Consider the following 27,231-nt stretch of genomic DNA (forward strand, 5'->3'; position numbering starts at 1 on the left):
GGACAGTAGAACCAGGGGGCAGGGGACACTTCCCTCCACAATGTCTCCAATAGGAAAATATTCTCTTTTTTTTTTTCAAAATGAACTTTGCACTTTGTGATGTAACACGTTCTTTAATCTGCGCATTTTCGCCCTAAAGTCGATTTTCTTTATTTGTTATTTATTTCAGATGGCGAAATATTTCTTTCTTTTTTCATTCACTTTTCTTTTTTCGCCTCTGAAGGGCCACGTATAGGCTTACAGTCACTAGCGTACCTAAGGAAGGCAGGGGGCAGACTGCCCCCCCCCCCCCCTGACGAGTCACAAGCAAAAAAAAAAGGAAGCGAAAAAAGGGGAAAAAAGAAAGAGAAAAAGGGGGAAGGGTAAAAAGAAAAAAAAAGTTTAAGAGAAAGGGGAAAACAAAAACTGGACTGCAGACTGTCGGAAAAAATTATGAACTGTCGGGAACACGGGGCTGTTCCAACTGAATCGGTTTTTTAGTTCCACCATCTTTGTCGCTAAATATAAATTAAACTGTACACTTTTATCGGTAAATTGTGATTTTTTACGAAATGCGACTTTTAGAGCGCTCTGTACCGATAGTGAGGACGGATTGGGCTGACCAGGGACAGGAAAAGGTAGAGAACAACTTTTAGGTAATATAATTATAACAATACACGCTCGCATCAATTTTTAGGTTAGATACATAAGATAAATGTCTAGTTTTCAGGTTGAAATATCAAAAATTTTCAGCTCGCACTTCGCGCTCGCGTCAATTGATTAGTTAGAAACCATTTTGTTCACGGTTACAAAAAGTGCTTATAATATCCAGTTCTTAAACCGGAATATCAAAAAATTTTGCTCGTGCTTCGCGCTCACATATATAACTGTTTAGGTATATCCATCCTGTTCATAATTAAATGAAGTGCTTAGAATGTCCGGTTTTCAGGTCGGAATATAAAAAATGAAAATATCAAAAATATATCATTAGAAACCAATTTGTTCACGGTTACAAAAATTGCTTAGAATATCAAGTTCTTAGGTCGGAATATCAAAATTTTCAGCTCGAGCTTCGCACTCGCATAATATTCCATCCTGTTCATAATGAAATGAAGTGCTAAGAATGTAAAGTTTCAGGTCGAAATATCAAAAAATTTCAGTTCGCGCTTCGCGCTCACACCAATTAATTGTTTTTAACTATCATCTCGTTCATAGTTTAAAAAAAAAAGGTGCTTAGAATAATCCAGTTTTCAGGAGGGAATATCTCAGATTTTCAGCTCGCTCTTCGCGCTCGCATAAATTAATTATTCAGTTAGAAACCAATTTGTTCATGGTTACTAAAAGTGCTTAGAATATCCAGTTCTTAAGTCGGAATAACAAGTTTTAGCTCGCGCTTCGCGCCCGCACAACTGTTTAGATACCCATCCTGTAAAACTGCTTAGAATGTCTAGTGTCCAGTTAGGAATATCAAAATTTTTAGCTCGCACAATTTATAAAGGAATATACCCTTCATATTCATAATTAAGTGCACAAAATGTATCGTTTTAGGTCTAAATTTTTAGAAAAATTCAGCTCGCGCTTCGCGCTCGCAATTATTATTTTTATAAGGCTAAATAATAAATGAAATTTGTTTCGCTCGCTCGAAAATCAAAAACTGTGAAGTTCATATTTGGGCAATGATTATAAGCCCCCCTTGAAAAAAATTGTGCCTATACGTCCATGTCTACTACCCCCCCCCCCCCCCCCACCTTGCTCATCCTTGTCGCTTGCCCCCCCTGACGAAATATGCCAGGTAAGCCACTGCTTACAGTATTTCCCCAAATTCAGACGAGCCAAAAGACAGGGGAAAAAATGAAGGAAACCGTTCGGGAGGGGGGGGTTACGGGGTGTATCCGCACCCTTGGATACGCGCCTGCAAGTGTTGCTTTTTTTACCGTCGACTGAAATCCGATCTCCCAGCTTTCATAAAATGCATCCAACATCTTCCTAAGTTCGTTTTTTCCTAAAATTAGGGGCGCCATATTGATCTTAAACTTGAGGGACGCCAAATCGCCCGGAAAGCAAGGGGGCTTCAAAAATAGTTTTAAAGTTATATAGGGACGCAAAAATAAGAGGTTGTGGAGCGTGTTTGATCATAACCTTATCCCGGAACCTTATAGTGGCGCCAAATCGATAAGTAATTAAGGTTGGGGCGCTATATTCATGATATAGATTTAAGTATTGGGGTGTCCCATTTACTCATAAGGGTTGGGCGTTGATTTCTTGTTTTCATAATATTGTCTCCGAGTGAGATCATGACTTGATCAGATTAGTGCTTAAAATGTCATCTCCAATCATTTTAGCACGAGCTTCACTTGAAAGAATATGTTTAAAAGGTCCCATTCAGGACTGCATACATGTAATGTAAAATAAGCTCGCGCTTTGCGCTCGTGTTATTTAATTAGTGAGGTCACCTATCCTCCTCGAATTTCTGCACACGATCCTTTTGCATAATCATTTTCGGGTCAGTGTGTGAAAACAATTGAATTCAGCTCGTGCTTCGCGCTTGCATTAATTGCATATTGAGACCTGCTCATGGTCCCATTTGGATGTAGGTGGAGCAATATTGTCAGCGGAGCAAATATCGGCGAAACAAATTTTACAAAAAGTGCTTAGAATATCTGATCGCCGAGATGAAAATATTTTTCCGCCCCGGGCCCCTATAGCTATTATAGCGAAAGCTGGACCCTTCCCTGATGGTAAAGAAATGTCAGCTCATCGCGCTCACATAATTTTACTACAGAGCCTACTCTGATGAGAAGTTAAAGTAAAGTAAATCCCCACAGTGCTTTAATTACGGTTTTCTGTAGTTCGCCTCTATTCTTTTCAAAAAGTGGTATATTTATATTACAACATATTCATGGATATTTTTTCATGAACAAAAGTGATCTTCGCGATTGCCCTTTTTTCACGTGGCTATGCAATGAGATAATTCAACATGCATTTAAGGCACCTATGTTTGCCTGGCGGGGCCCCCCCGCCCCCCCCCCCCCGGCATTTTCTGAAAAGTTCACAGGGGCGCAAACATTAGGTCGGGCCCCCGGGTGCAAAATCCTGGATATATATAAATGCGCCTGTTGTTATCACTGAATGAAGCCAATTAAATTGATACGTGAAACTATAAGAGATCGAGATAATTACATTTATTTATGTATTGATATGTGTATTGTGTGAGGGTGTGGATGTGTGATCACAAAAAGAAAATATGATATTAGGGGCGGATCCAGGATATTTCGAAAGGGGGGCACATTTTTCCAAGGGAAATTTAATTGACAAGAAAAATTAAAAGGTCCTCATTTTCAATGGGGGGGGGGGGCAGTGTTAGAACGACATATTTACATTTTTTTTATTATGCCTCTCAAAGGGATGATCCGCCAGCTAGTGATGATAACGTAAGTGACAGATTCAGAATTTTTAGAGACATGCATGTTGGGGGCACAATTAATAGCAAATTTGAAAAGAGATGGGGTGCGCACTATTTTTGTAAGGATAAAAGATAAAGATAACAATTTTTTCAGATTTAGCTATATTAGCATTGGGCAATTTTCAAATCGTAGAAGGGCGCACTTCCCTCTCGCCCCCCCCCCCCCCCCCCCCTCCCCCATGCACCTGGATCCGCCATTGCCACTGACACTGTTTCATCGTGCTTGCGCCTCGAGTACTTTACCCATTCGTACTTTACCCATTCTCTACCCTCATGTACCACCGTTGAGGTGTGCTTTGCTCAATGGAGTAACGTCTCTTTACATTCAACGCCCATACTGATTTTCGCTGCTCCATCTGTGACTCGGTGGAGTATGGTCGCGTACACGAGCAAAGCACGTGTACTAGTTACCAGCCAAATCTGTCTCTTTCGTTATCTTCATCTGAAATTGTAAGAATGTGGAAATGATAACCCTCTAGAAATTGACTTAAATTACTATTTTCTGAATGCAAATTGTGTGAAATGAGCGATAATTGTGATGTATGAAGATTGAAATTTCCGATTTAAATATCTGAAGGGGGAGATGATGTGTAATAAAATGATAACGAGTCATTTTGAAAAAAGTCGAAAGAATTTGTGAAATGAACAATCGTGTAGGTAGCGTTCGCTGCGTGTGGACGTGTGTGCGTGTATCATGCTGATGAGAGCTGTCTGGCTGTGGACAGTGCAGTGTGGTTCACGAATAGTTGCTAAGTTATTGTGCAACTGCAAGTGCAACATGTGGGTTCTTTGGGAAATGGGAATAGACACAAATAATAGCATTGGCCCTTGCTGTTGAATGCAAAGTTAAATTGCAATTTATGTCTGAATGTGATGATGAATGATTGTTGGCATGATTACACTGTAATTTACAGATTAGGCTGACTGGGGCCTGGGCTGAGCCGAGTCTGAGAGTGAGAATAGTGAGTGATTGAGAAATTTGTGAATTTGACAGTCGATGCAATGCATGCCGTGTTTTAAGGTTTATCGCTTATCAGAACCGCAATGCGTTATGGGATCGAAAAGGGGGCCGTTAGCGCACTGCGGACAGTCAGTGCACAGATATAGCTAGCTAGCTAACGGCCCCTTTTCGATCCAGGCTATGATGCATTGCGGTTCTGATGAGCGATGAACCTTATTGCCTTGGCCATGCCCATGCCTTGGGAGATTCATGAATGACATTTATTTAGATCTAGACCTATTTGTAATTGCAATTTTTTTTTGTATGTGCATCAGAGAGAAGGGGAATTTAGATTCAAAAGTTAAAATATTAACGTTAATTAAAGAAGATCAGCTGCAGTACGTAGTCTAGTCTGAAATCCTTTCATGTGAATAACTGTCTTCAGTAGTTTCTAATTTGTTTAATTTTTTTTTAAATGGCCAACATTTTTAGGTTCTTTTATTGTGATTTTATTTGTAAAAAAAAATTAAAAAGTTACTAATTTATCTATATCTCATTTTTATTTTTCTCCCCTATTTTCCACTGGTTGGTTCCAGTTTGTCTTGTCTTTAAATCAGCTTCGGCGATCCTTGAGTCACACAAGATGGTCAGGGAAGACAAGACCACATGGAAGTCCAACTACTTCGTCAAACTCATTGTAAGCGTGAGCCTAGTGCTATCCCAATATTACAGCACTTGAAAATACTATCCACATTTGATAATTCAAGCATTTCACAATACATGGCCACCAATGTTCGACATTAGCATTGGAGGCCTACTTTTCTTTCCACTTTGGGCCAGTGTTTTCCTAGAAAGCACATGCTGTGAATGACAATGGAAAATGAAAGAAATCCCAGGTTCAGAAAAGAATAGGGATTGATCAGGCGAACTGGCCCAGTGAGATCCCTGAAAATTGTACTTAATTGAATTTTGTTGTAATCATTCAGAATAGAAGAGAGATTTGCAATGGCATGAAGTAAGTGTATTGTGCCAACCAATCTCTTGGAAATATGTGTAACTTAACAGCATAAAAGGCAAAGTGGATGAAATGCTTGAATTGTCATTTGATTAGCTGTTCGAAATATAAAATGAGAAATTTAGAGAAATGTTTATATGATCTGTTGGGAATAAAGTTCAATTTATAAGTTTGAATTTCTATGGACCAATTTGAATTTGATATTTGTGGTTTACATATTGTATTTATTTGTGGGGGAGGTCATTGTAGGGTAAAATTGATTTTGAACCCTCCATTAATTGCTTGGATCTACCCTTTTGTACATGTATTTGAGAAGATTCTAACAAATTATTATTTTGAAATGAGCCCTTCATTTTTTTGAAGTTGCAAAATGTCAGACACAATAAAAATTCTGGTGAAAAATACATTTCATGCTCTTTCTCCTTTTCAGGAAAACTTAAATGAGTTTCCCAAGTGCTTCATCGTCGGTGTTGACAATGTCGGCTCCAAGCAGATGCAGGCTATCCGTTCCTCTCTACGAGGACATGGTGTTGTCCTCATGGGCAAGAACACCATGATCCGCAAGGCCATCAGAGGACACTTGGAGAAAGATCCTGGCCTAGAGAAGTAGGTTCATACAGGTTTAGTTCCTTAAAAAAAACAGCAAAAGAAAAACAAGCAACTTAAAAGAAAAAAATGCAGGAAAACTTGATAATTTTTTACTATTGTAAAAACCTTTTTTAAGATTAGTTTTACAGTGACTGATTAGAAAACCTGAAAAAAAGTTAATATTCATTAGACATTTTCTTACTGGGTTTGCTGAGATTACAATTGAAATCATGTTATAATGAGGGATGAAAATGAAAAAGTTAATGAAGAAGATTGACCAGGAAATCCCATGTTCTATAGGGTTTACTAGGCCAGTTAATGAGGTTACATCAATGCTTTTTAACAGGTTTTAAGTTGTGGTGGTTTTTGGCAAGTGGGAGGAAAGATACTGTCTTTGTAGTAGACACTTCAAACAAATGCTTACCAGAAAGGGGATTAACACAATGTGTTGTGCAGGGAGTGTTGGAAGAGCTGGTTATATAAAATGAAGTGGCTACCAAGCTTTCCTTCCCTTGGTACAGTTAATGGTTATCCATATATGTCTTTTGTTAGTCAATATGTTTTAAGCATCTTTCTCCCCGTGCTTCTTTTTTTTTTCTGCAGACTCCTTCCTCACATGAAGGGCAATGTTGGTTTTGTGTTCACCAAGGGAGATTTGTTGGAAGTTCGAGAGTTGATCCTTGCCAACAAGGTAAACACACCCTACAAAAATATGTTCAGGGAGGGGATGGGGGATGTGCTTGAGTAATTATTTTAGGGTCAACTTGATGAATTGGTAATATTTGGCTTTTGGGGAGTGTGTTTTGGTTATTATTGGGGTTGGTGCCATGTTTTATGATCATGATGACATAAGGGCACGTTGCCAGTGCGATGCATAAAGTGCCATCAGAGCCAGAAATGGCTGAACCCACTGAAGGCCCGCATCCCACGTTGACCAAAAAAACAAGCCCTTATTAACACGTCTGAATCATAAAAGAATGATGCCACTTACCTCTATAGTAGACCTTCCTAGGCCAAGGCCTATATTTCAAATTTGTTGACATTTGGGATAATTTTATGAAAATTTGCTTTTCATTGATGCCAATCAGTTGGTATATTGCTACGTGTGATTATTAAATAATGTTATAACACCTTTAATAAGCACAAAGTTTCAAAGCACAGCCCATCTTTAAAATGCTCCATGGTTGTTGCTAGAAAAGATGTTGTTTGAGCTATATATATATGAATAGTATACTTTGATCTATCAGATTTGATTTAACTTAGATGAGCTGCAAATATGATATTGAGTATGGATTGAATTCAAAGTGAATCCAAAATGTAAAAACCTGCCAAATGGGAAGTATGGCCATGAATTTTGAGCTTGCCTATTTTGTGTTACATCACCCAAATCTAATGAAAGCACATTGTTATCAAGCAAGATTTTTTTCTCTCCTGTCACTATATAAAAACAAATCGCCTCCTGCCCCCTTTGCATTAATCTTATAAGAACAGTTGCAGCTGCATTGTCAGGAGGAACATTGTACTGGTAAGCTAAACATTTAAATGGCTATTGTGATTTTTCTTTTTTTTACAAATAGCTTCCTATAAATGTATGTTTACACTTGTCCACAATGTTGTCTTGAACAGGTTGCTGCCCCAGCCAAGGCCGGTGCTCTTGCACCCATCGATGTGTTCATTGATGGCCACAACACTGGTTTGGGACCCGAGAAGACCTCCTTCTTCCAGGCTCTCTCCATCGCCACCAAGATCGCCAGGGGAACCATTGAAATCTTGGTAAGAATCTGGTCTCTTCATGTTGATTATCGAGAAGGAGAAAAGGATATTAATAGGATCAAGGCATAAATTTGAAGAGATGGGGGGGGGGTCCAAAGTAGGCAATCTCCATCAAAGAGTCGAGTATTTACTTGAGGTAACTGGTAATGATGATCTGAGGGCATGTTGCCAGTGCGATGCATAAAGTGCCATCAGAGCCAGAAATGGCTGAACCCACTGAAGGCCAGCATCCCACGTTGACCAAAAACCAGCCCCTGATAATGTGTCTGAGCCAGTTTCCTTTGTTGACAAGAGCCTTTCTGAAATGGAGCAGCCAAGTTCATTGTAGAATTTCTTTGTCATTGTAGTACATAGTTTGCTATTTCAGAGGAATGTTAGTGTGGTCTTTATACACGATTACCAACAGATTTTAAACAAGTTCTCTTTTTCCCTTCCAATGGAATGGACTCGGATGCCCTTGTCTGTGCTCCTGCGACATTTGCTCCAATCGTAATTTATCAGAGGGCACAGGGTTCGAGTTCGGATTGTAATAGTTTTTGGTTTAGAATAATGTACAGATAAATAATAGGTTTATGTAGTCATGGAGGTTCGGTTTTATGTTTGGCATATCATGCAAACTTCCCAGCAATTGTTGCTGAAACAATGACATGGAACCGTGTTACTTGATGAGTGTAATCAATTGTTCAGTTCTTTAGTTCTGGGCCCGTCAAAGAGTTACTATCGATCCAATCAATCGTAACTCTATGGAAATCCATCAGTGTCATAATTTCTTCTACAGGAAATTTGTAAAGAAATGTCCTTTGTAAACAAAGGAGAACACACCAAATTGTCAAGAAATAAATGAATTTATAGATATACATTCATATCTAGAAAAAATTTTGAACAAACATGGCATTTTATATGTTGACGTTGCTGGCCGTCCATAGTTGCAATTGATCGGATCAATCTCAACTCTTTGTAAGATGGGGCCCAGAAATATAGTGTTATTCACTTTGTTATTGAATATGTATTTTGTCCTACAGAACAAGGTACATCTGATCAAGAAGGATGAGAAGGTAGGAGCTTCTGAGGCTACCCTGCTTCAGATGTTGAAGATCTTCCCATTTTCATATGGTCTCCAGATTCGCCAAGGTGAGTCTTCAGGGATTCCCTACTACTACTCAAATAACATGCTTGTTATTCAATGCCTGAAACAAGTTGAAGTTCTTCTGAATTCATTTAGTGCTTTATTCGCATCTAATAGAATGAAATCAATATTCTATGGATTTCTATTCAGATCGTTATTTGTTTTTTGTTATAAACTAGCTTTTAGAGGATATTATAGTGAAATCTGTTTGTAGCTTTGTTAATTGCCTCTTATTTGCAATGTAGGTATAGCTTTATTGTACTGACTTGTTTGTGTTCTAGTTCTTATTTAAATTGTTATTCGTTCAATATGCAGAGTATTCCACTTTTCATCATTATTTGGGCTGAAACTAAATAAATTGTTAAAAAACAATATTTTTTTCTAGTGAAAATATAAATTTTGTAGCATGTTTTAGATCTAAGATTCCACCTATTTTAGGAAAGCTTCAAATAAATCCAACTAGATGACACTAACAAATAAATATGCCCCTTTGCATATACCAGAAACACAACTTGAAGCTCATTAAGTCTTCAGAACAAGACTTTGTCATGCATATCACTTAAATGAAAGAAGCTTCTTTTTTTAGAACTTGCCTACTGACTGGGCTCGTTATTATCACTGTGTTGTTTTTTGTTTGATTTCTACATCCTGCAGTGTACCAGGATGGCTCTGTATTCCAGCCCAGTATCTTGGATATTACTGATGCTGACATTCATGCGAAGTTCATTGCCGGCGTCGCCAACGTGGCCGCACTCTGCCTGCAGATTGGCTATCCGACCCTTGCCAGCGTACCTCACTCCGTCGTCAACGGCTTCAAGAACGTCCTGGCTATTGCTGTGGCAACAGAGATCACATTCCCCCAGGCAGAGCAAGTAAGCACCTGGCCTCGTAGCTTTCCTTGGACCATTGTAGAAACACAAGTCTCTGATTGAAAATCAAGTTGCTTTGGGGGTTTAGCAATGGTCTTACGATCCAATTCAAACTGCTCGATCTACTGTAATCTAAAGCTGTTGTCATGTTATGAAATCAAACTATGTTTTCCTTTCATATTGTGCCTTTGGAGAAGCTTGGGGAATCCAGTTGTAATTTACTAATTTGGTTGGATGGTGTATTGATGACTAGAACTATTGACCTCAGACCAGGAGAAAAGTCGTCAGGTTATTTATGAGATGCTTCCTCTTTTTAGCTTGGGAGTACATGTATTGTACATGTCATATATGCATTTTCCCCTCTAAACAGGGTCCATTTCATAGTGACTTAAAATTCTTCAAAATTTATTATAGTAGCTTCCATTGAAATTTTGATTGTGATAGGCTGCAGAGCCCTTTTACCAAGGTAGTTGCCATAATGCCAAAGTTGCAACTGTTGTTGTATCTCTTTTTAAAATAGGCCCTAGGATTTGGATTGAGATGGAAAGGGCATTTTGCCCATGTTGTGTTGGTATGAGATCTTGTGAGGCCATCTTCCCAAGAGTAGATAACCATCCATCTTGAATGTGTCTTTTTTTTTCACTCAATAGGCAAAGGCCTTCCTGGCTGATCCATCAGCGTTCTTGGCAGCAACTGCGGCGGCTGCTCCAGCGGCTGCTGAGGAAACAAAGGAAGAAGAACCCAAGAAGGAGGAATCCGAGGAGGAATCCGACGACGACATGGGATTCGGACTCTTTGACTAGCCAACTTGCTCTCATCGACTCACTAGCTTGCAGTAAAATGGGACAAGAACAACCTCAACCTTCTGATGAGTTTGATAAATTGGTGCACTCCTTGTGAATGCTAGTGGACTATTGGTCTGCTCTGCCATTCACCATTATTTCATAAACACTTTCAAGAAAATGATATCTTCTGCAAGTTAATGATGGCAGTCCATCTTCTGCACATGAACTCTTGTTTTGGTAAAGACAGAGCTTATAAGCTTAACTCCAAAGTTGTTAATTTCTCAGTATTTTCATAGTCCCTTTTTACTGCATGTTTGTGATTGCAAGCATATGGGATGAACATTTTAGTTTCAATGTGTGATGAGATGAATAAATTATACCAACTACAATTCATTCAATGAAATACGTTATTTGTGTGTACATTGCTAGGGATCACATGATATAGACGACAGCAAATAGTGTTTTACAAATCACTTCTCAAACAAACTCAAAGGTCGACCCAAGTGCCATATGGGGAAAGAGGGCTAAAGCAAGTTCAGTATTGTGTGACTGATCTCTGTTGTGTGAGGAGTGTGGAAATTGGATTCACTGGAGATGCACAAAGGTGAAGTTCAAGTGACCCAAAGTTTTGCAAGAGATTTTGTGGGGAAGATGCCAGAGAAGAGATCGAGAAGCCTGAAGTTTAGGCGGATTTACAGCTGTACCTTTACTGTTGCAATTAAATGCATCTGATGCTGGGAGACTACAGTGAGTGCGAGGCAACCACCCCCTATACACTCCCATCTTGCTTTAATTGTCATTTTCTTTTTATCAACTCCAATGTGGTGCAGGTTTTTCGTACAAGAAATTGCCGTCAGACGATTGTCAACAAAAAGGGGGGGGGAAGGCTTTTAAAGCAAGGCTAGTGTTTGGGCGGTGGCTGCTTGTAGTCTCGCTGCATCTGACGTTGTGCGTAACAGCAGCATGCAGACTTGTATTAGCAAAGAAATAGTTGCAGCCCCCGTCTCGATTATAGACAAAGGTTGTGGGTGGTGGTGGTTGATGCAAGTCTGCTGTGACAGGTAGAGCGAGATTAAGATGGGCGAGAATGGAGAGTTGTTGCATGGGATAAGATTTTCTTTGAAGGGGAAGAGAATAGTGTATAAGAGTTGTGCAAGATTAACGATGCTGGGTATGAGTGAGACAATGGCCCGAATTCCTAAAGATGGTTTTGAAAACCATTGGCTGAACCCATGGTTTATGCAGATTTCCTGTATAAATTATGTTTATTTATTGCGTATATTAGCAAAATGTCCAAGGCTGATGCGCGCTCGTCACAATGCGCCAAATTTACGACCGTTGCCATGCTTATGTATGCTATTTTATTCAGGAGTTCACAGTTCTGAAGAGTAGACTCAAAGCAGTGGACTCGCGAATAAAACAACATACCATGGCAACAGCCATCAATTTACCGCCCTGTGATAAAAGCTTGCATCAGCATTGGACATTTTTCTAATATAGACTACGCGGTAAATAAACATAATTTATACATATATATGCGTAAACCATGGGTTCAATCGATGGTTTTCAAAACCGCCCTTGGAAATTTGGGCCATTGTGTTTGATTGAAAATGATTGTGAGGACAGAGAGCGATGTTCTAAGTCTAGGCGATGAATAAGAAGGCAGAGCACTTAATGTACATGTTGGGGTTTGGAAGGAGAGGTGGACCAGTTTGGTGAAAGCAAATTTGATCACAATATTTTGCAAATTAATATTTTTCAATACATCCTTGAGTGAACAGATAAGCCATCCTTGTAGTTGGGGGTTGGATTTCTTGGAATGACCCCCCCCCCCCCCCCCCCAAAAAAAAAAAAAAAAAAAAAAAAAAAAAAATGAATATATAAATAAAATAAAATAACTAAATAAAATAAAGCATAAATAAAAAAACAAAAAAAAAAAATGAATAAATAAATGAAAGATTGAGTGAGTGAATTGAATCAATCAAATAGAATAAAATCGAATAAAAATATAATTATAAATATACATGTAATTAATATTTCATAATGAACAAATGGAAAAAATGATCTATAATTGGACTCTAACCTTAATAGTCCCAGGGGGCAATATGCCCCCCTGTCATTTTTTGGCAGGTTTTTTTTAATTATCAATTTATCATCATAGTACATTTACTTTTTACGAAGAGTTGGGGGTGTACTGTGTTGTGCTATAAGTGAGTGTACAGGGTTCCAAACAAAATGACTACAAAGGTTCACACATTCACTCTTGACAATTATTTTGTTCTGACAAATCATTAAAAGATACAATCATGACAAGAAAGCATGGAAATCTGTAATGGCAACCAAATTTATTAACATATCCATTTTAAAGTGATCCACAAAATCACTTCATCAAGCAACAAACTGCTGTATCCTCATCACATTCCAATTCGACATGTTACGTAGTAAAGAAATATATGCACCAAAATTCAGTTTAAAAAAAAGATAATCATACTTAAATCTAGTAAATTGTATATGCCGGTGCATTAATAATGAATTTATCGAAGGTGGTATTAAAAGACTGACCAGTGACTATCAGATGTAAAACATAGTTGGTAAGTCTCATTGGAAATTCAATAAATACCAGAGGTAGTCTGGCACAGCTTAAAAGAGGATAAATTTTCATCAAAATAACAGGAGATTATGTTTTTAATGCAGTGCCAATTCTCCATTACCATACCTACAAATTCTATCATCAATCTGGGGATCAGCATTTGTTAATAACGATAACATTCATTATTAAAACGCTTTCATCATTAATTGTGAAAATGATCTCAAAATTAGTTTGAACAGAATCCAATGAAATTACCACCTAAGTGTTTGTATGTATAAATAATAAATAGTTGCCAAATGGCTCTGGAAGAAAATGCGTTAATTGCTGAGAAATGAGCAAAATAAGCACGGAATTCCATTGAATGTTGGGTATTTTTCAAAGCAATATTAATGCAATGTCCCACACACGCTTTTCTGTGTAAGGGATCATCAGAATTATCGATTTTGAGCTAAGATTTCATGATTTTACAAAGGTAAGTTTACAGTAATGTACCAGATCTAGATGTATGATAATATTTTGAAAATTAACCTTGATTTCAAAGACTTTTTCATGAAAAAAATGTTTGCTGCAACTACTGTCTTTTGCCTTTAAGTGTACTAAAGCTTATAAACTTATAAATAAGATACAGTTAGATTTGCTTAGGTGGAACAGTAGGCCAAGTGTAAGTCCAGGGGAGCGTTTCATGAAAGGACTTGTCCCATTTTATCCGACAGTTACTATAGTAACAGTGCCTCTCAGCCAATCAGAATCAAGGAAAGATGTCAGATCTGACAACTTGTCGGACAAAAATGTTGATGAAACGGTCCCCCGAACATTGAAAGTCATGCATTATACATGTCAAACTTGACCTAAATATCAAATAGATCTCCATGGATCCTAACATTCAACGTAGACAGACTAGCCTGCATAAGATATAAAGTGGACATTTTAAAAATAAGGAAACCCAGATTTGATAAAAAGTAACCATAAGCCCCCAGTATTGGCATTCAAAAGACATGATGAAATGATAAGGATTTTCAATTGAGCTGAAATGTTCATTTAAAAAAAAGGTTGTGCACACCCCCCCTCCCATCCATCTCACACACATGTTCTCGAGTCTTGTCATCAATGTTCATTATGTGTCTTCAGCATTACAGCAAACCAACTGCAATTTTACATATTTTCAAAACAATGATAGTTCATAATTCATGGGCCTAGCCTAGAAGCAAAGTGTTGGCTCTACGGTAGTAGACAGGAATAACCGTTTCTGGGGATTTATTTAACAACATCTGACATATATATATATATGTATCGACGAGCGTAGCCAACAAAGTTCAGCGGAACAACCGATGTACAGAGACTGAAGCTTTTGGTCTATGGCTTTAGGTGCATTTCCCTCAGTCAAATTTCAATACGGCAGAAATCTGTTTGACTTTGGCAAACTTCGACGTAAAAGATGTAAATAATACATGTCTGCATATTCTGGTGTGAAAAAACAAGTGGAGTGTATCTGGCACTCTCGCCTGAATTATGTGATTCAATGTAGCAGTAGTGCCGACTTTGAAAACTACTATAAAAATAATTATTCACAAAAAACATGTAATATCACACTACGTTCATTGACCCTAAATGACATTTGAAGTTGATCATGTGACCCAAGACTTGTCAGTGATAATTGATTACCCCCATTTCCACATTTCATAAACTATATCCATAAACTTTCAAAGTTATGATGGCAATTCAACAATTACCCCCAAGTTCATTGACCTAAAATGATCTTTGACATTGGTCATGTAAACGGAAAATTACACAGGATGTTCAGTGATACATGTACTTGATTCCTCTTATGTCTAAGTTTTTATGAACTAGATCCATCAACTTTCAAAGTTATTATGGTAATTCAACAAATACCCCCAGCATGGCCAAAGTTCATTAACCTTAAATGACCTTTGACCTTGGCTATGTGACCTGAAATTCGCACAGTATGTTCAGTAATACTTGATTAATTGACAATTGCTCCGATGGAAAATCTGTATGTTAAGCCAAACATAAAACCTAACCTCTGAAACTTAATAAACCCTAATCCTTGTCTTTACATTATTCTGAGATAAAAACTCAACTACAATCCTAACTCTTACCATATGCCTTCTGAGATATCAAAGCCAGAGCAAATGTTGTGTCATCGATTAACCTTGTGTCCAAGTTTCATGAACTAGGTCCATATACTTTCAAAGTTATGACATTTCAAAAACTTAACCTTAGGTTAAGATTTTGATGTTGATTCCCCAAACATGTTCATTGACCCTTAATGACCTTGGTCATGTGACCTGAAAGTCAGGCATGATGTTCAGTAATACTTGATTACCCTTATGTCCAAGTTTAATGGACTAGGTCCATATACTTTCTAAGAGATGATGACATTTCAAAAACTTAACCTTCAGATAAGATTTCAAAGTTGACGCCGCTGCCGCCATAAGAAAAGCGGCGCCTATAGCCTCCCTGTGCTATGCAGGCGAGACAAAAATGCTTAGAACTGGGCCTCTATTCGACTTATAGAGAGCTAAACTTACATGTAAGCAGTCTACTGTAGTTTCAGCTAATAAAATTTCCACGTTAAAAAGGGGAGGGAGGTTGCTCTACTAAGAAATTTTGATTTCGATATAGATTTCCTTCTTTATTAATATCCAGTATATTCAGAGTGGTTCATTAAAGAATATAATTCACCAATCCTAAATAATGATGGAAAACAAACCAAATTTAAAAATAGTTGCTCCAAAGCTTATTCCCACCAGTCCTTTTAACTATATTACAAGCTTTTACAAAGAGAACAGCAATCATTACATGCCACATGCAATGTTAAGAAGGCTATTCATTTTTAAACATCTCAAATTGGCAGAAGCCAAGACATGATTTCCTATACAAGGGGCTACTGGGGGGACCAACAAATATAAGGCCATCAAACTTTCCAGCTTTCAGAAATGATGATTACTTATACTGCAGAAAGAACATGGCTTAATGTCATATTTATTTCATTTTCAAGGATGAACACTTAAAGAAATATTTGGGTCTTGCATTTTTCTGCAATTACTCTCACGATCTCCCTATATTGCAAATCATTGCAAGCTTTGCAGGGAGATATGCTGTTCTGTATCAAAACTCTAAAAATACACGATAAGCAACATAATATGCATAAATCCTTAATAATATAAATTTTGCTCCAAGTATGTGCATGCAGAAATTCCTTATCAAAGATATCAACATTCAGTGTCAATTTTTTTTAAACAAATACTTCTTTCCCATGTATCGATTCAATACTGTACATCACTCTCTACAAACTGATTGGACACTTAGAAAGCTTACTTAACGATTGGCCAGCCTTTCAAAACCAAAATGCCTTATAATGACAAACAGTTACTGTCCACCAATGCTCAACCCTTGAAAGCATATAGATTTATAAAGGGCTAGTGCATACATCCTTTTTATCTTAACCCCCCCCCCCCACACAACTACTGAAAAGGATACATTCATCAAGGACTACTTCACCAATGAAATATGAATGGTGAAAATCTGACATTTTTTCCTTTCCCCATGTGTTTCTTAACACACGGATACGATACCAATTTTTGCTTTAAATACCAATGTACATTTACAATACTTGAAGTTATCACACTACATATAAAAACAATACACAATAAAGTACGGTACATGATTCCTTTCCACATGTACACGCAAGAAGGCATGTTCATAACAAAAACAAAAACCAAAGACAAATAAAGCATATACATTGGTATGAACCAATCATACATATAATGTAAAGATATAAATGAACCCTGTAACATAAGAGTTAAGATCAATCGTACTTATTCAGTGAAACTGTAAATCTATGGTATACCTAGTACAAAGAGTTATAATCACTCACAAACATTGATGTTATGTTACAGGGCCTAGCTGGCTGCAAGAAAAGTCAATATAATGACATCAAAATCAAAGAGTTTGGGGAGCATGTTGCATGAATCATCTTTGCCTGTGATTTCTACTGACATAGTTGCTCTCAACCAATCAAATGGATGGATTTTAAGTAGCTTATAACGACACAGAGACAGAGTCTGCACGTACGTGGACTGTGGAAATTGTTGTATTCTTCTAGTATAACCAGCCAGTTGCCAACAGGTTGAACATTTATACAACATAAGATTGAAATAGTGTGTCTATAACACATAGCAGCTGATCAACAAGCACAAAGAAACAAGTCCAAGCATGACTTACCCCCCCCCCAAAAAAAAAAAATAATAATAATGCTTTGTTTCTAGCCATTTTAATTGTCATTTCTATCTTCTACAGACCATTTCATGAAAGCTGTCAGCACCGACACATGATGCATGAATTTTAATCTTTGTGTTTTAGGAATTGTATAAACACCATAATACCATGATGCGTGCATCCTTCAAAAGTGTCTAACTGGGGTTACCAAAGGTGTGGGTCCTACACTCAAACTTTCCTCCCTATTATCATACAGAAATATATTCAGAAGATGTGAGTGTTGTGTAACAAACTGGAAAAATAAATATTATTCAGGGATAATTCCAGGGCCCCGTCTTACAAAGAGTTACGATTGATCCAATCAATTGTAACTCTATGGAAATCCATCAGTGTCATAATTTTTTCTACAGGTAATTTGCAAATTGTCCCTTGTAAACAAAGGAGAACACACCAAATTGTCAAGAAATCAAGGAATTAATGGATATACATTCATATGTAGAAAACTTTTTGAACAAAACATGCATTTTATATGTTGACTTTGCTGGCTTTCCATAGTTGAGGTTGATCAGATCAATCGCAACTCTTTGTAAGACAGGGCCCAGATTACCAGAATACAGAAAACATGGAGAGATTCTTAACCTTACATGTCTAGTAAAAGTGGTTGCATGATTCAGAGAAGAATGAGGTCAAGCGGGGGGAAAAAAAAGAATTATAAGAATACAAACAAGAAACAAATAACTCACAATAAAATAGAAAATATATCATTTTTCCCATGAAACATGAAGTCTTCTATCAGTTTGCATTCAAATTAAGACTCATCAGTCAAAATCATACATATCTCTAGATAAATTTGAGAACACAAGTCTGACCTAGTTTTCTAAAATCAAATGAAATTAATTCTATTTGATTTGTGGACTCTAATGTACCACTACAGAAAATGCTAGTGCATATAATTCCTTTTTTAATTATCAAGAATATCATATATCCTTATAATAAAAATGTGTAGCACTAGGCTTTATTGTGTAGTTTTTGTGTGAGGTTTTTTAACAATGAAGTCTCAAGGATGGTGACATATGAAAAATAGCAAAAAGAGGCTGCTCACAACATTGAATAGGATAGCAGTTTCTAGTAATGTCCAGCCGATGAAATAATAATAAAAATAACACCCATGCGTGGTATCCAAAATGATTTAAGGCAAACAATAAAGTGGAGTATCTTCATTTCTTTGAATAAGAAATCCTGGATCAATAGATTCTACAAATTGATAGAAGTGAAATATAAATGACATCTAACTGGTATCCATGAGTGAATCACTGCTACTGAGAGTTGAGTCTTTCTGGATGCTGTCAAACATGGTAGCCATCTCAGGACTGGAGCGGATCTGCATCAGGAACTCGGTCAGAAGCATGTTCTTGTCTGTAAAAAGGAGGAGAGATAAACGGAGGAGATTAGAATAGGAGATATACAGTGAGAGATAAGGATAAGAGATTAGATGAGGAAATCAGGGGGAAAGATAAGAGGAATAAGTCAAGAAAAGATAAACATCCACTGGATAGGGTCAAATAGTCATTATTGACTAGCTATTCAGTTGCCCTAATATTATCTTTACCCTGGCAGTCCAGTGGATGCTCATTCAACATGTTTATTGTTGCATTGTATGATGTATTGATTTATTTGATGTATTTCATAATTGCCAAAGTATGATGATTATGATGATGATGATAATGACAATGACGGTGATGATAATTGATAGTGATGACTGATGGTAATGACGAAGATGATGATGATGGTGATAATGATCGATGATTGATGATGATGATAATGATGATGATAATAATGATGATGATGAAGATGATGATGATGGCGATGATAATGATGATGATGATGATGGTGATGATGATGGTGATGATGATGATGATGGGTTCGATCCCAGCCATGGCGTAATTTTTGGCAAAAATTGATCCACAATGTGCTGCACTCAACCCAGGTGAGCCACGCTACATCCTATACTGTATTATTATCATTATGATGATGTTGATGCCAACCAGTTATAATAAAAATAATTAAAACAAAAAGAATAATTTTGATTTATGATTTTTTAGGGGAAGGGTGTAATTTCATTGTTGTCTCACCACTATCTGGAACAGCCTGTAAAGCAGCTACAACCCTCATGGCTGATCGTTTCAACTCATCTTGTTTCTCAAACTCCTGCTTGACAGAGTTAGCTTTAACCTTGGTGGTACATGTCGTTCTCAGTGGTTCGATTAGTCTGTCTAGCCCTGGATAAATACAAGAAAATTATTTCATAAACAAAATTTCATCAGTTTGCATCTCATTAGGTGAGTAAATGTAACAGCCCTGGATAGGATACAAGAAATCATTTCATAGACAAAATCTCAACAGTTTACAACTCATTAGGTGAGTAAATGTAACGTGTGAAAATGATAGACCAGTCCAGAAGAAGTTACAAAATCATCTAATTCCATTCAGTTGGATTATATGATCTGAATAAATTAAACTAATATATTGTTTACAAAAATAATAAAAATCAAATCACCTATAAATATCACTGACAATACCAGATAAAAAGAACCTGAAATCAATTGTTTTTCATCAGTAAAAGTAAATACACATTAGTGAGTTTTGGCTGGAAACAGAATAGCATCAGAGTTGTGCATAAAATAAAATTTGGGGGCAATTTTGGGTTTACACAATGTCACCTTATTTCAAAACCACGTACCCGGGTGTCAAGTTGGCTCTAAAACGTTGAACAAGACTTAAAATAAATTATTCATGAAACAGTGCAGTGCAACACTTCCATGCTACAAATTGTGCCTTCATGGTCCCTTCCCTAAGCTATTAAACACCTGGGGGCCGTTTCATAAAGCTGTTCGTAAGTTAAGAGCGACTTTAAGAACGACTGGTGATCCTTTCTTACGCGCTAAACCATCACCAATGAATATACCATTTACCACAAGAAAGGATCACCAGTCGTTCTTAAAGTCACTCTTAACTTACGAACAGCTTTATGAAACATCCACCTGGGTGTAAATCTCAAATATCATTACCACCATTTTCCCTTGAATGAACCGAAATCACGACTCACTCTGTAAGATTGCATGTGGGCTGAGCGTTGACAATCTGACCAGCATCAAGTACGTCAACATCTGTGGTACAAAACAACAAAAACACACTGTTTGCTACCTTCTTCCATTGAGTACAATCCTTTAGTGTGAGATAAAAGGATACCTATCAACTGGAGAGTTAACTGAGGGTGAATGGTGTGAGGTGGCTCCACACACTGTTGCAGGCAGGACATTCCATATAAAGCAGATGTCATTTTGAGACAAGGATTCCTGACAACATACACTAGAAATCTATAACTAAACTGTATGCCTTTGCCAGATCACAATTTTTAATAATAACCTGTATGGCTGTTGGCCTTGTTACCCCAAAATTTATTCTGATCATTTCCACTCACATAATGTATGTATACATGTGTCAAGTTTTATGGTAATTTGATCTCTTAAATGGCTCTCCAGTCATCGTAAGAACAAAATAATTTCAGATGTAATATGATCTCTGTGACCTTTGCACAAAAGGTATTGATAGTCTCTAACAGTGGCATAATGAGCAAAAATTTTTGAGGGGGGCCAGACATGGCATGTAGGGCGAAATTTCTAGAAAGCTGTGAGCAGGCAAAAATGTGGACCTTTTTAATATGAAAATCCATCTCTTTTTGAAAATGATATCACAATTCACTGTTTTTCCTTTCCTTTTAATCTTTTTATTCATTTCTTTTCGTGGTTGTGAAAGCACTCCCCCATCTGATTCATGACCCCTTTGAATGACCCTGAGTGATAACACTGTCTTACCTTGACATCATAGTGATCCTTGAGCCCATCTTCTAAGTGATTAAGAAACTCAAAGATATCCAGTCTGTCCAGACATGATTCTAGTAATGTATACATACATTCAAATGCAGCCTGTTGAAGAAAACGTTACAAAAACTCATCATATCCTCGAAAATTTGAAAATTCATCCATTCAACAAACCACCCAGAAAGTATGTATCATGTATTACCACACCTGGTTAACAGATTGTTTTCAAGAAAATCAATATCAGAAAGATACTGCCTGCCTACAGGTTGAATATAACTATTAATTCCCCCCCCCCCCAGGGTGGTTTTTTTTTCCACAAGGGATTGTATTTTTCCAGAAGCGCACATCGCTGTGGGAAAATATTTCTCCCCAAGAGGAAACATAGCTTCAGAGAGGTGGATGGAGGAACAGACTGACCAGGCAATATCTGTCATATTTATATAGTCAATGTAGATTTCTTATCAGAGTCTGAATTGGGTATATGAGAAACTTGCACTGCCCGCTGCATCATAATAGAATAACGCAGCACCTGTGTTGAAAAATCAGTGAGTGACATCACCTTGGTTAATATATCATTTTATTAACTGAAGTAATGTCAAAACCTAAAATATATACCTGTGTAATACACAAAGCAATTCTGTTTACTTATGTTGGCCTGTGTTTTAGCACATCACAAAATCAATTGATAACAGAAGATCAATAATGGAAAGCTTTGGGGTAGCCTAAAAGAGTATCTTGATAACAAATTTCATCTGGAAGGAAAGCATCCAAGTTGATACAAGGTTTACATATAGTTTACCTTTCTCGTATCTAAGCCGTCATCTACCGTGTGTTTGAAGGGACCCATCTCTACCTCTCGGATCAGCTCTTTCTGTAAAATAAAGAAAGCAAAAATTTATCAAGGAACTTTTTATCAACAAATAATAATACACTATAATATGAATATTATTTGGGCTCAAATTAAAAAATTTGAACAAGTGGCCAGAGAAAACAGAGGAATTAATGTTTTTAGACATCTTTTCAGGCTCCAAACTTACTTACTTATCAAAAAGTTTAAACAAAGAAAGGAGCAATATCAGACGTAAAATTAACTCTTTCCAATGATGCAATGATATTATATACAACTTTATAAAGTGATAAAATACTTAAGAGATAAACCCTAATTTCTATTCTTCAACCAGGACTTTGGAGTAATAATTCTGAACTCCTACCAATTACAGTTCCCATGGGAACTGAAAGTTGTTAGCACTGACAATAATTTGTAATCTGACAGCTCAAACATTAAAAGTCGGATGCTTTTCAGCCAATAAAACCCAAGTAAATTGTCAGATCAGAAAATCAGTTTTGATGAAACACCTGTCGGATTGTCTCCTACCTTGACTTTTGTTTCATTGTAGAGATGTGGTAGGATTGTTTCTAGTAGATCTCTGATAAGGGTTGGTTTGTTGTGTGCTGCTGAATTGAAGGTAACCAGAGATACCCGCCTCACGTTAAGATCGGGATCCTGCATGGTCTGTAAGAACTCTGCAATGCATGCCTTCAGCAACGGGTCTATGGCTTGAGGCTGTCAAAGAAAAGGAAGTCACTAAGGCTGCATTCCATGATAACAACATTGAAAGCACAATATTTCAACTTCAATGAATAGATAACATTGGATACATGGTATATCACTTCTGATGTTGTAAAAAAAAAGTTGATCCCTTGAACACTTCTTCAGTTATCATGAGAAAAGGATATTTCAATAAACAAAATGACCTCTGTGACCTTTGACCTCATGACCCTAAAGTCTAATCAATTCATCACAACTCCATAATACATGAGCCATGTTTGAAGTCGAACCCTAAAATGGTTCTTCATTTATCACAAGAACAATATATACATTCAGGTACATGTATACAGTGACCTATGCGACCTTTGTCCTCTGACATTGTCCAGCAAAAATTTATCAGATCATTGCCATCGCTATAAGCATTAAGCATACTTGAACCAAGCTTGAAAATGATCCATCAAATATTTTTTTAGTTATCACGTAAACAAACTGTGATGCCTCTGGTAACCATCTATAGAGGGCTGAGGCATAAAAACGCTGCATTTATTTTAATTGATACTGCTACTTTTATTGACATTGCCCACTGAGTAATGCTTACCTGATCTGAGATTGTGAACTTGACCGCTGTGATTACCGTATTCCTTGTGTAGGCAGAATCAGACTTCAAATTTTTCTGGTAAAAATAAATATAGATACAAACAATAATGTGCATGTCATCAGTAGGTTCTATGGCATCTGCTTCACCAACAATCCTTACCCTAACACTCATTCTAATCAAACATTATTTTGAACAAACAGCAACCCTATTATAACCCTCATCTATTTGGAAACTTTCCTGAAGTGGAAATATGATGATGTTCAAAAGCATTCCTATTTCAAACAAACATTTATTTGTACCATGTATGTTTTGTGGCTGATGATGATGTTCAAAAGTATTTCCTACTTCAAACAAACATTTATTTGTACCATGTATGTTTTTTGGCCTCCATTTCGATGAAATCATTTGATAAATAGATGGAACTTGTTTTTAGAAACACTTGGGGTTCAACACAATACGTAATTCATAAGGTTACTTTTCAATTTAAAAAAAATACCCTTGGTCAACAATGAAGAATAACTAGTATCACTTATCAACGATTGCATATCATGCTAAATAAAGACTGTTCACATGACAGTTCTCAACCAACTTTTTGCAAGGATCAATAACATGTTATAATTCAGCCTGATAACTGATTGATCTCCTCTTCATCAGGCTAGTGAAATGATAAAGTGTTTTGGAATCTATTTCTTACCTTTAACATTGGTAGCAGCTGCTCAGGATTTATGAGGGTAAGCTTTCCCAAACACTCTGAAACTACATTTCTTGTTCCTTCCTCCGGGCATTCACAATGATGGAATAACATTGACCTGGAGACACCAATGGGAGGTGTGACACAAACACAATAAAACTATGATTGACTGCAGAGATCATCCTATTATATCAATATGGGGGTGATGTACACACCATGCTTGCAATTAATCGTAAATTTGGAAGTGATGGATCAACTTCAAACACGGAAAATTAATTCACTCTCTGTTGTAAGAATCACACCATCAAGCCATTGCTTATCTACGATTAATTGCAAGACTTCAGATTGAGTTTCAATCCTAAGATTTCCTTACAATTTATTTTTAGATGCTTGAGATAATTCTAATGACAATAAAAATTTATATAGTGCATAAATCATTGAAGACTCTCTATGTGTTTTACACACATCAAATCGATAAAATATACAAATTGTACATTGGACAAATTGCCCTGTGAGATGTCTACAGAGGTTTCATAACCATTTGTAAGTTACACAAGTATCCTCTTTGTCAAAAAAAAAACACAATTAAATAAAAAATAGGCAAAACCATTACACAACAGAATCGATGACAATAGACTGTATGTCGAAGCTATATAACGGTTTGGATAAAAAAAATAATAAAGTGAAAGAAGACAACCATAAACAAAACTAACATAATTTTACAATGTAGCTGCTTATATGTTTTGTTGTGTAACTTACCAGATTGTTTCAACAAATGGTTTCAGACCATCAACACCAGCCTGTGAACTACTTTGACATGAGATGATCTGAAAGATAAAGATGAAAAAAAGAACAAATTAATTCATATGAGATGGGACTACAACCATACACTTCAATAAACCTAAGCACATTTCGTACTCACTTGAATATTAGCCAAAAAGGAATTTGATAAAGAATGAGGTACATGTATCATCATAGGATTCAAGCTCCATTATTAAGTTAATTGTAACCAGTAACACTTGATAGAGCCCAATTTTTTTAATGTATGAAGATGAACAATGAAAACACATGTACATGTATAATGGTATGTACAAGGAGATAAATGTCATGGCGAGACACAAAAATACGCAAGATTAAATGACTGTCATTCTAACAGCTCAACATCAACACCAACAACACACACCCTTACAAACATGCAAAGGACCTTAGTTTTTAGCTCATCCGGCCCGAAGATTATTCTTCTTTGTTCTGTTGATGTGCATGTCTTTTTACTATTTTCATGTTTAGCCTTTTAAATCTTGTGTTTTCATGAACATGCTTTTTTAATAAAACAACAGGCTAATTGTGACAGTACATTATCAAAATCATCTACTAGCCCAAATCTGCACCGCAACCAAGAACGCATTTCATCGCTGCACATTATTGCAATAAGAATTACTCATACATATGTATCCTTCTATTAATTGCTGCTTTTAAGCAGCTCCATCTTAGTGTTCACTTTAATTTTCACAGGTTAACATTTAGCCCACTCTCGTTCATGCTGTTTATTTTTTTATTTTTAGAAAGCCAATTAGGCACAATGTGCTTTATGGACCCAGCCTCGAGGAAAGTTCAAATAGATCATATAAATAATGCAACAACAGAAAAAAAAAGATTCATTGAAAATTGAATCTGCCTCTTCATACAGTGCCTTCATGTGACTAACGTGTTGTCATTTCTATTTTAGTTTAAGATGGATACCTACAGAAACATGAGGGCATGCACACTCCAACTTAGTGGAGTTGTAGCAAGAATGAAAGCCCAAAGACTATCTCTACGAGCAGCTCAAGATACCATCACCCAAACAACTGAAGAAGTTGATTCATGTATACTTATTACTAGTAAATAGAGTAGAAGGGACAATAACAAGACTCCACAATTCAGTAGCAAAATCGAATAAAGCTATAAGAGCAAAGTATTAAAAGAACTGGAAAAACTGAAGGAAACACACAAAAATACAGCTCTGTGCAGTGTATGCAGAAGTGATGATTTCTTATCTCAGGATACTTCAGTCATGGAGTCTAAAGACATAGGCACATCGCAAACAACAGCAAGTGATCCTGCAACTGCACAAGATTTCTTTTCTGAGACTGTGTCCATGATCGACTCGCAAGACATTGCTCAAAACACTGGTACATCACAAGCAATGGCAAGTGTTCCAAGTTCTACTCAAGCTACATCTTCTACACCACAGCGATCAAGCGAAAACTTGTCTCAAACTCTTTTTGATTCACAAGAATAATCTAAATACACGTTTCCTTTAAAAAAAAGAGGACGATTCCACAATTGGTAACGTTACATTTAAGCAAATTTTTAAAATTGATTTCACTATTGCATCACCATTTAACTCACACTGATATTGCAATATGTCCATCTACCCAAGCTCTATAATATGCAAAACAATTAGTACTATTCAATGAACAATTGAGTCGCTATAGTAACTTAAAGGGTCAGGTGGAAACGTTACAAAAACGACTGATGAAAAAATCATGTGTTTTTAGACTTAAAGTTTCCTAAAATGTGAGGTACACTGTACCTTGGACATATTGTTTTATTCATTTCAGTTTCAAAGGACCCATCTCAAACAGCAGGTCTCCCACATGAACTACAAGTAGGACAAGGGATGCGATAAGAGACTGTTGTAAATATCAATGTTGATGATGGACTCACCAATGGTTCTAGCTGTATTGTAAAGAAGATACACACCCCAAATCACAAGGCAAACAAGAGCACAATTCAAATCATACTTTGACCAAGGAATCAACAAAAAGTGAACACCCATATTTGCTGCCAAGCGTACTTTCCTTGTCACCGGATGCCGTGTCCCAGTGATCAGAACTCAGTTTCCACTCAGGCCAGCTGCAGCAAAGAATATTCACAAGTCTCAAGGAGATACAATGAATGAAGTGGTGATTGACATGAGTTCACGAACATTTCCCCATAGCCATTATGTTGCTTTGAGTAGAGTAACATGCTTGGCAGGACTCCACATTCTAGAACTCAATGAAAAGAGTATCAAGGTATCTCAAGCTGAAGCACTTGAAATGAAACATTTGGAGTTTGAAGCATCACTTCATTGTGCCAAATCTTTATACATTGGATTTTA

At 36.9% G+C, this 27,231-nt stretch overlaps 2 protein-coding genes across 3 annotated transcripts in view; one reads left to right on the top strand and one right to left on the bottom strand.

The window, feature by feature from the left end:
- The first annotated feature begins 3,685 nt into the window (after window positions 1-3,685).
- Window positions 3,686-10,927, top strand: LOC129259732 (large ribosomal subunit protein uL10-like). The gene is made up of 8 exons (XM_054897996.2): window positions 3,686-3,892; window positions 4,979-5,079; window positions 5,828-6,003; window positions 6,589-6,676; window positions 7,612-7,758; window positions 8,781-8,889; window positions 9,539-9,756; window positions 10,404-10,927. The coding sequence occupies exons 2-8, from the start codon at window positions 5,026-5,028 to the stop codon at window positions 10,554-10,556; spliced, it is 945 nt and encodes a 314-aa protein (XP_054753971.1). The 5' UTR covers window positions 3,686-3,892; window positions 4,979-5,025; the 3' UTR covers window positions 10,557-10,927.
- A 1,939-nt stretch (window positions 10,928-12,866) lies between these two features.
- The window catches only part of LOC129259743 (cullin-associated NEDD8-dissociated protein 1-like), a 53,341-nt gene continuing 38,976 nt past the window's right edge, over window positions 12,867-27,231 (bottom strand). Inside the window, exons 26-34 of one of the 2 annotated variants that reach the window (XM_064098927.1) lie at window positions 24,846-24,913; window positions 24,090-24,204; window positions 23,396-23,470; window positions 22,624-22,812; window positions 22,048-22,119; window positions 21,243-21,353; window positions 20,474-20,534; window positions 19,500-19,646; window positions 12,867-18,783 (exon numbers count right to left, since the gene is read on the bottom strand). In XM_064098927.1, the coding sequence (XP_063954997.1) occupies window positions 18,656-18,783; window positions 19,500-19,646; window positions 20,474-20,534; window positions 21,243-21,353; window positions 22,048-22,119; window positions 22,624-22,812; window positions 23,396-23,470; window positions 24,090-24,204; window positions 24,846-24,913 (966 nt within the window). In that variant the 3' untranslated portion in view covers window positions 12,867-18,655. Of the gene's footprint in view, window positions 18,784-19,499; window positions 19,647-20,473; window positions 20,535-21,242; window positions 21,354-22,047; window positions 22,120-22,604; window positions 22,813-23,395; window positions 23,471-24,089; window positions 24,205-24,845; window positions 24,914-27,231 lie in introns of both variants that reach the window. The other variant, XM_064098934.1, reaches the window with a different exon arrangement.

Source organism: Lytechinus pictus, chromosome 1 (assembly GCF_037042905.1).
Source record: "Lytechinus pictus isolate F3 Inbred chromosome 1, Lp3.0, whole genome shotgun sequence".
In the NCBI taxonomy this organism is placed as follows: Eukaryota; Metazoa; Echinodermata; class Echinoidea; order Temnopleuroida; family Toxopneustidae; genus Lytechinus; species Lytechinus pictus.

Bases quoted from the DNA above. Each gene is read 5' to 3' on its own strand.
- LOC129259732 (XM_054897996.2), top strand. From the start codon at position 5,026: ATGGTCAGGGAAGACAAGACCACATGGAAGTCCAACTACTTCGTCAAA. The intron at 5,080-5,827 runs GTAAGCGTGAGC...TCTCCTTTTCAG, and splicing joins ACTACTTCGTCAAACTCATT to GAAAACTTAAATGAGTTTCC. The intron at 6,677-7,611 runs GTAAACACACCC...TGTCTTGAACAG, and splicing joins AGTTGATCCTTGCCAACAAG to GTTGCTGCCCCAGCCAAGGC.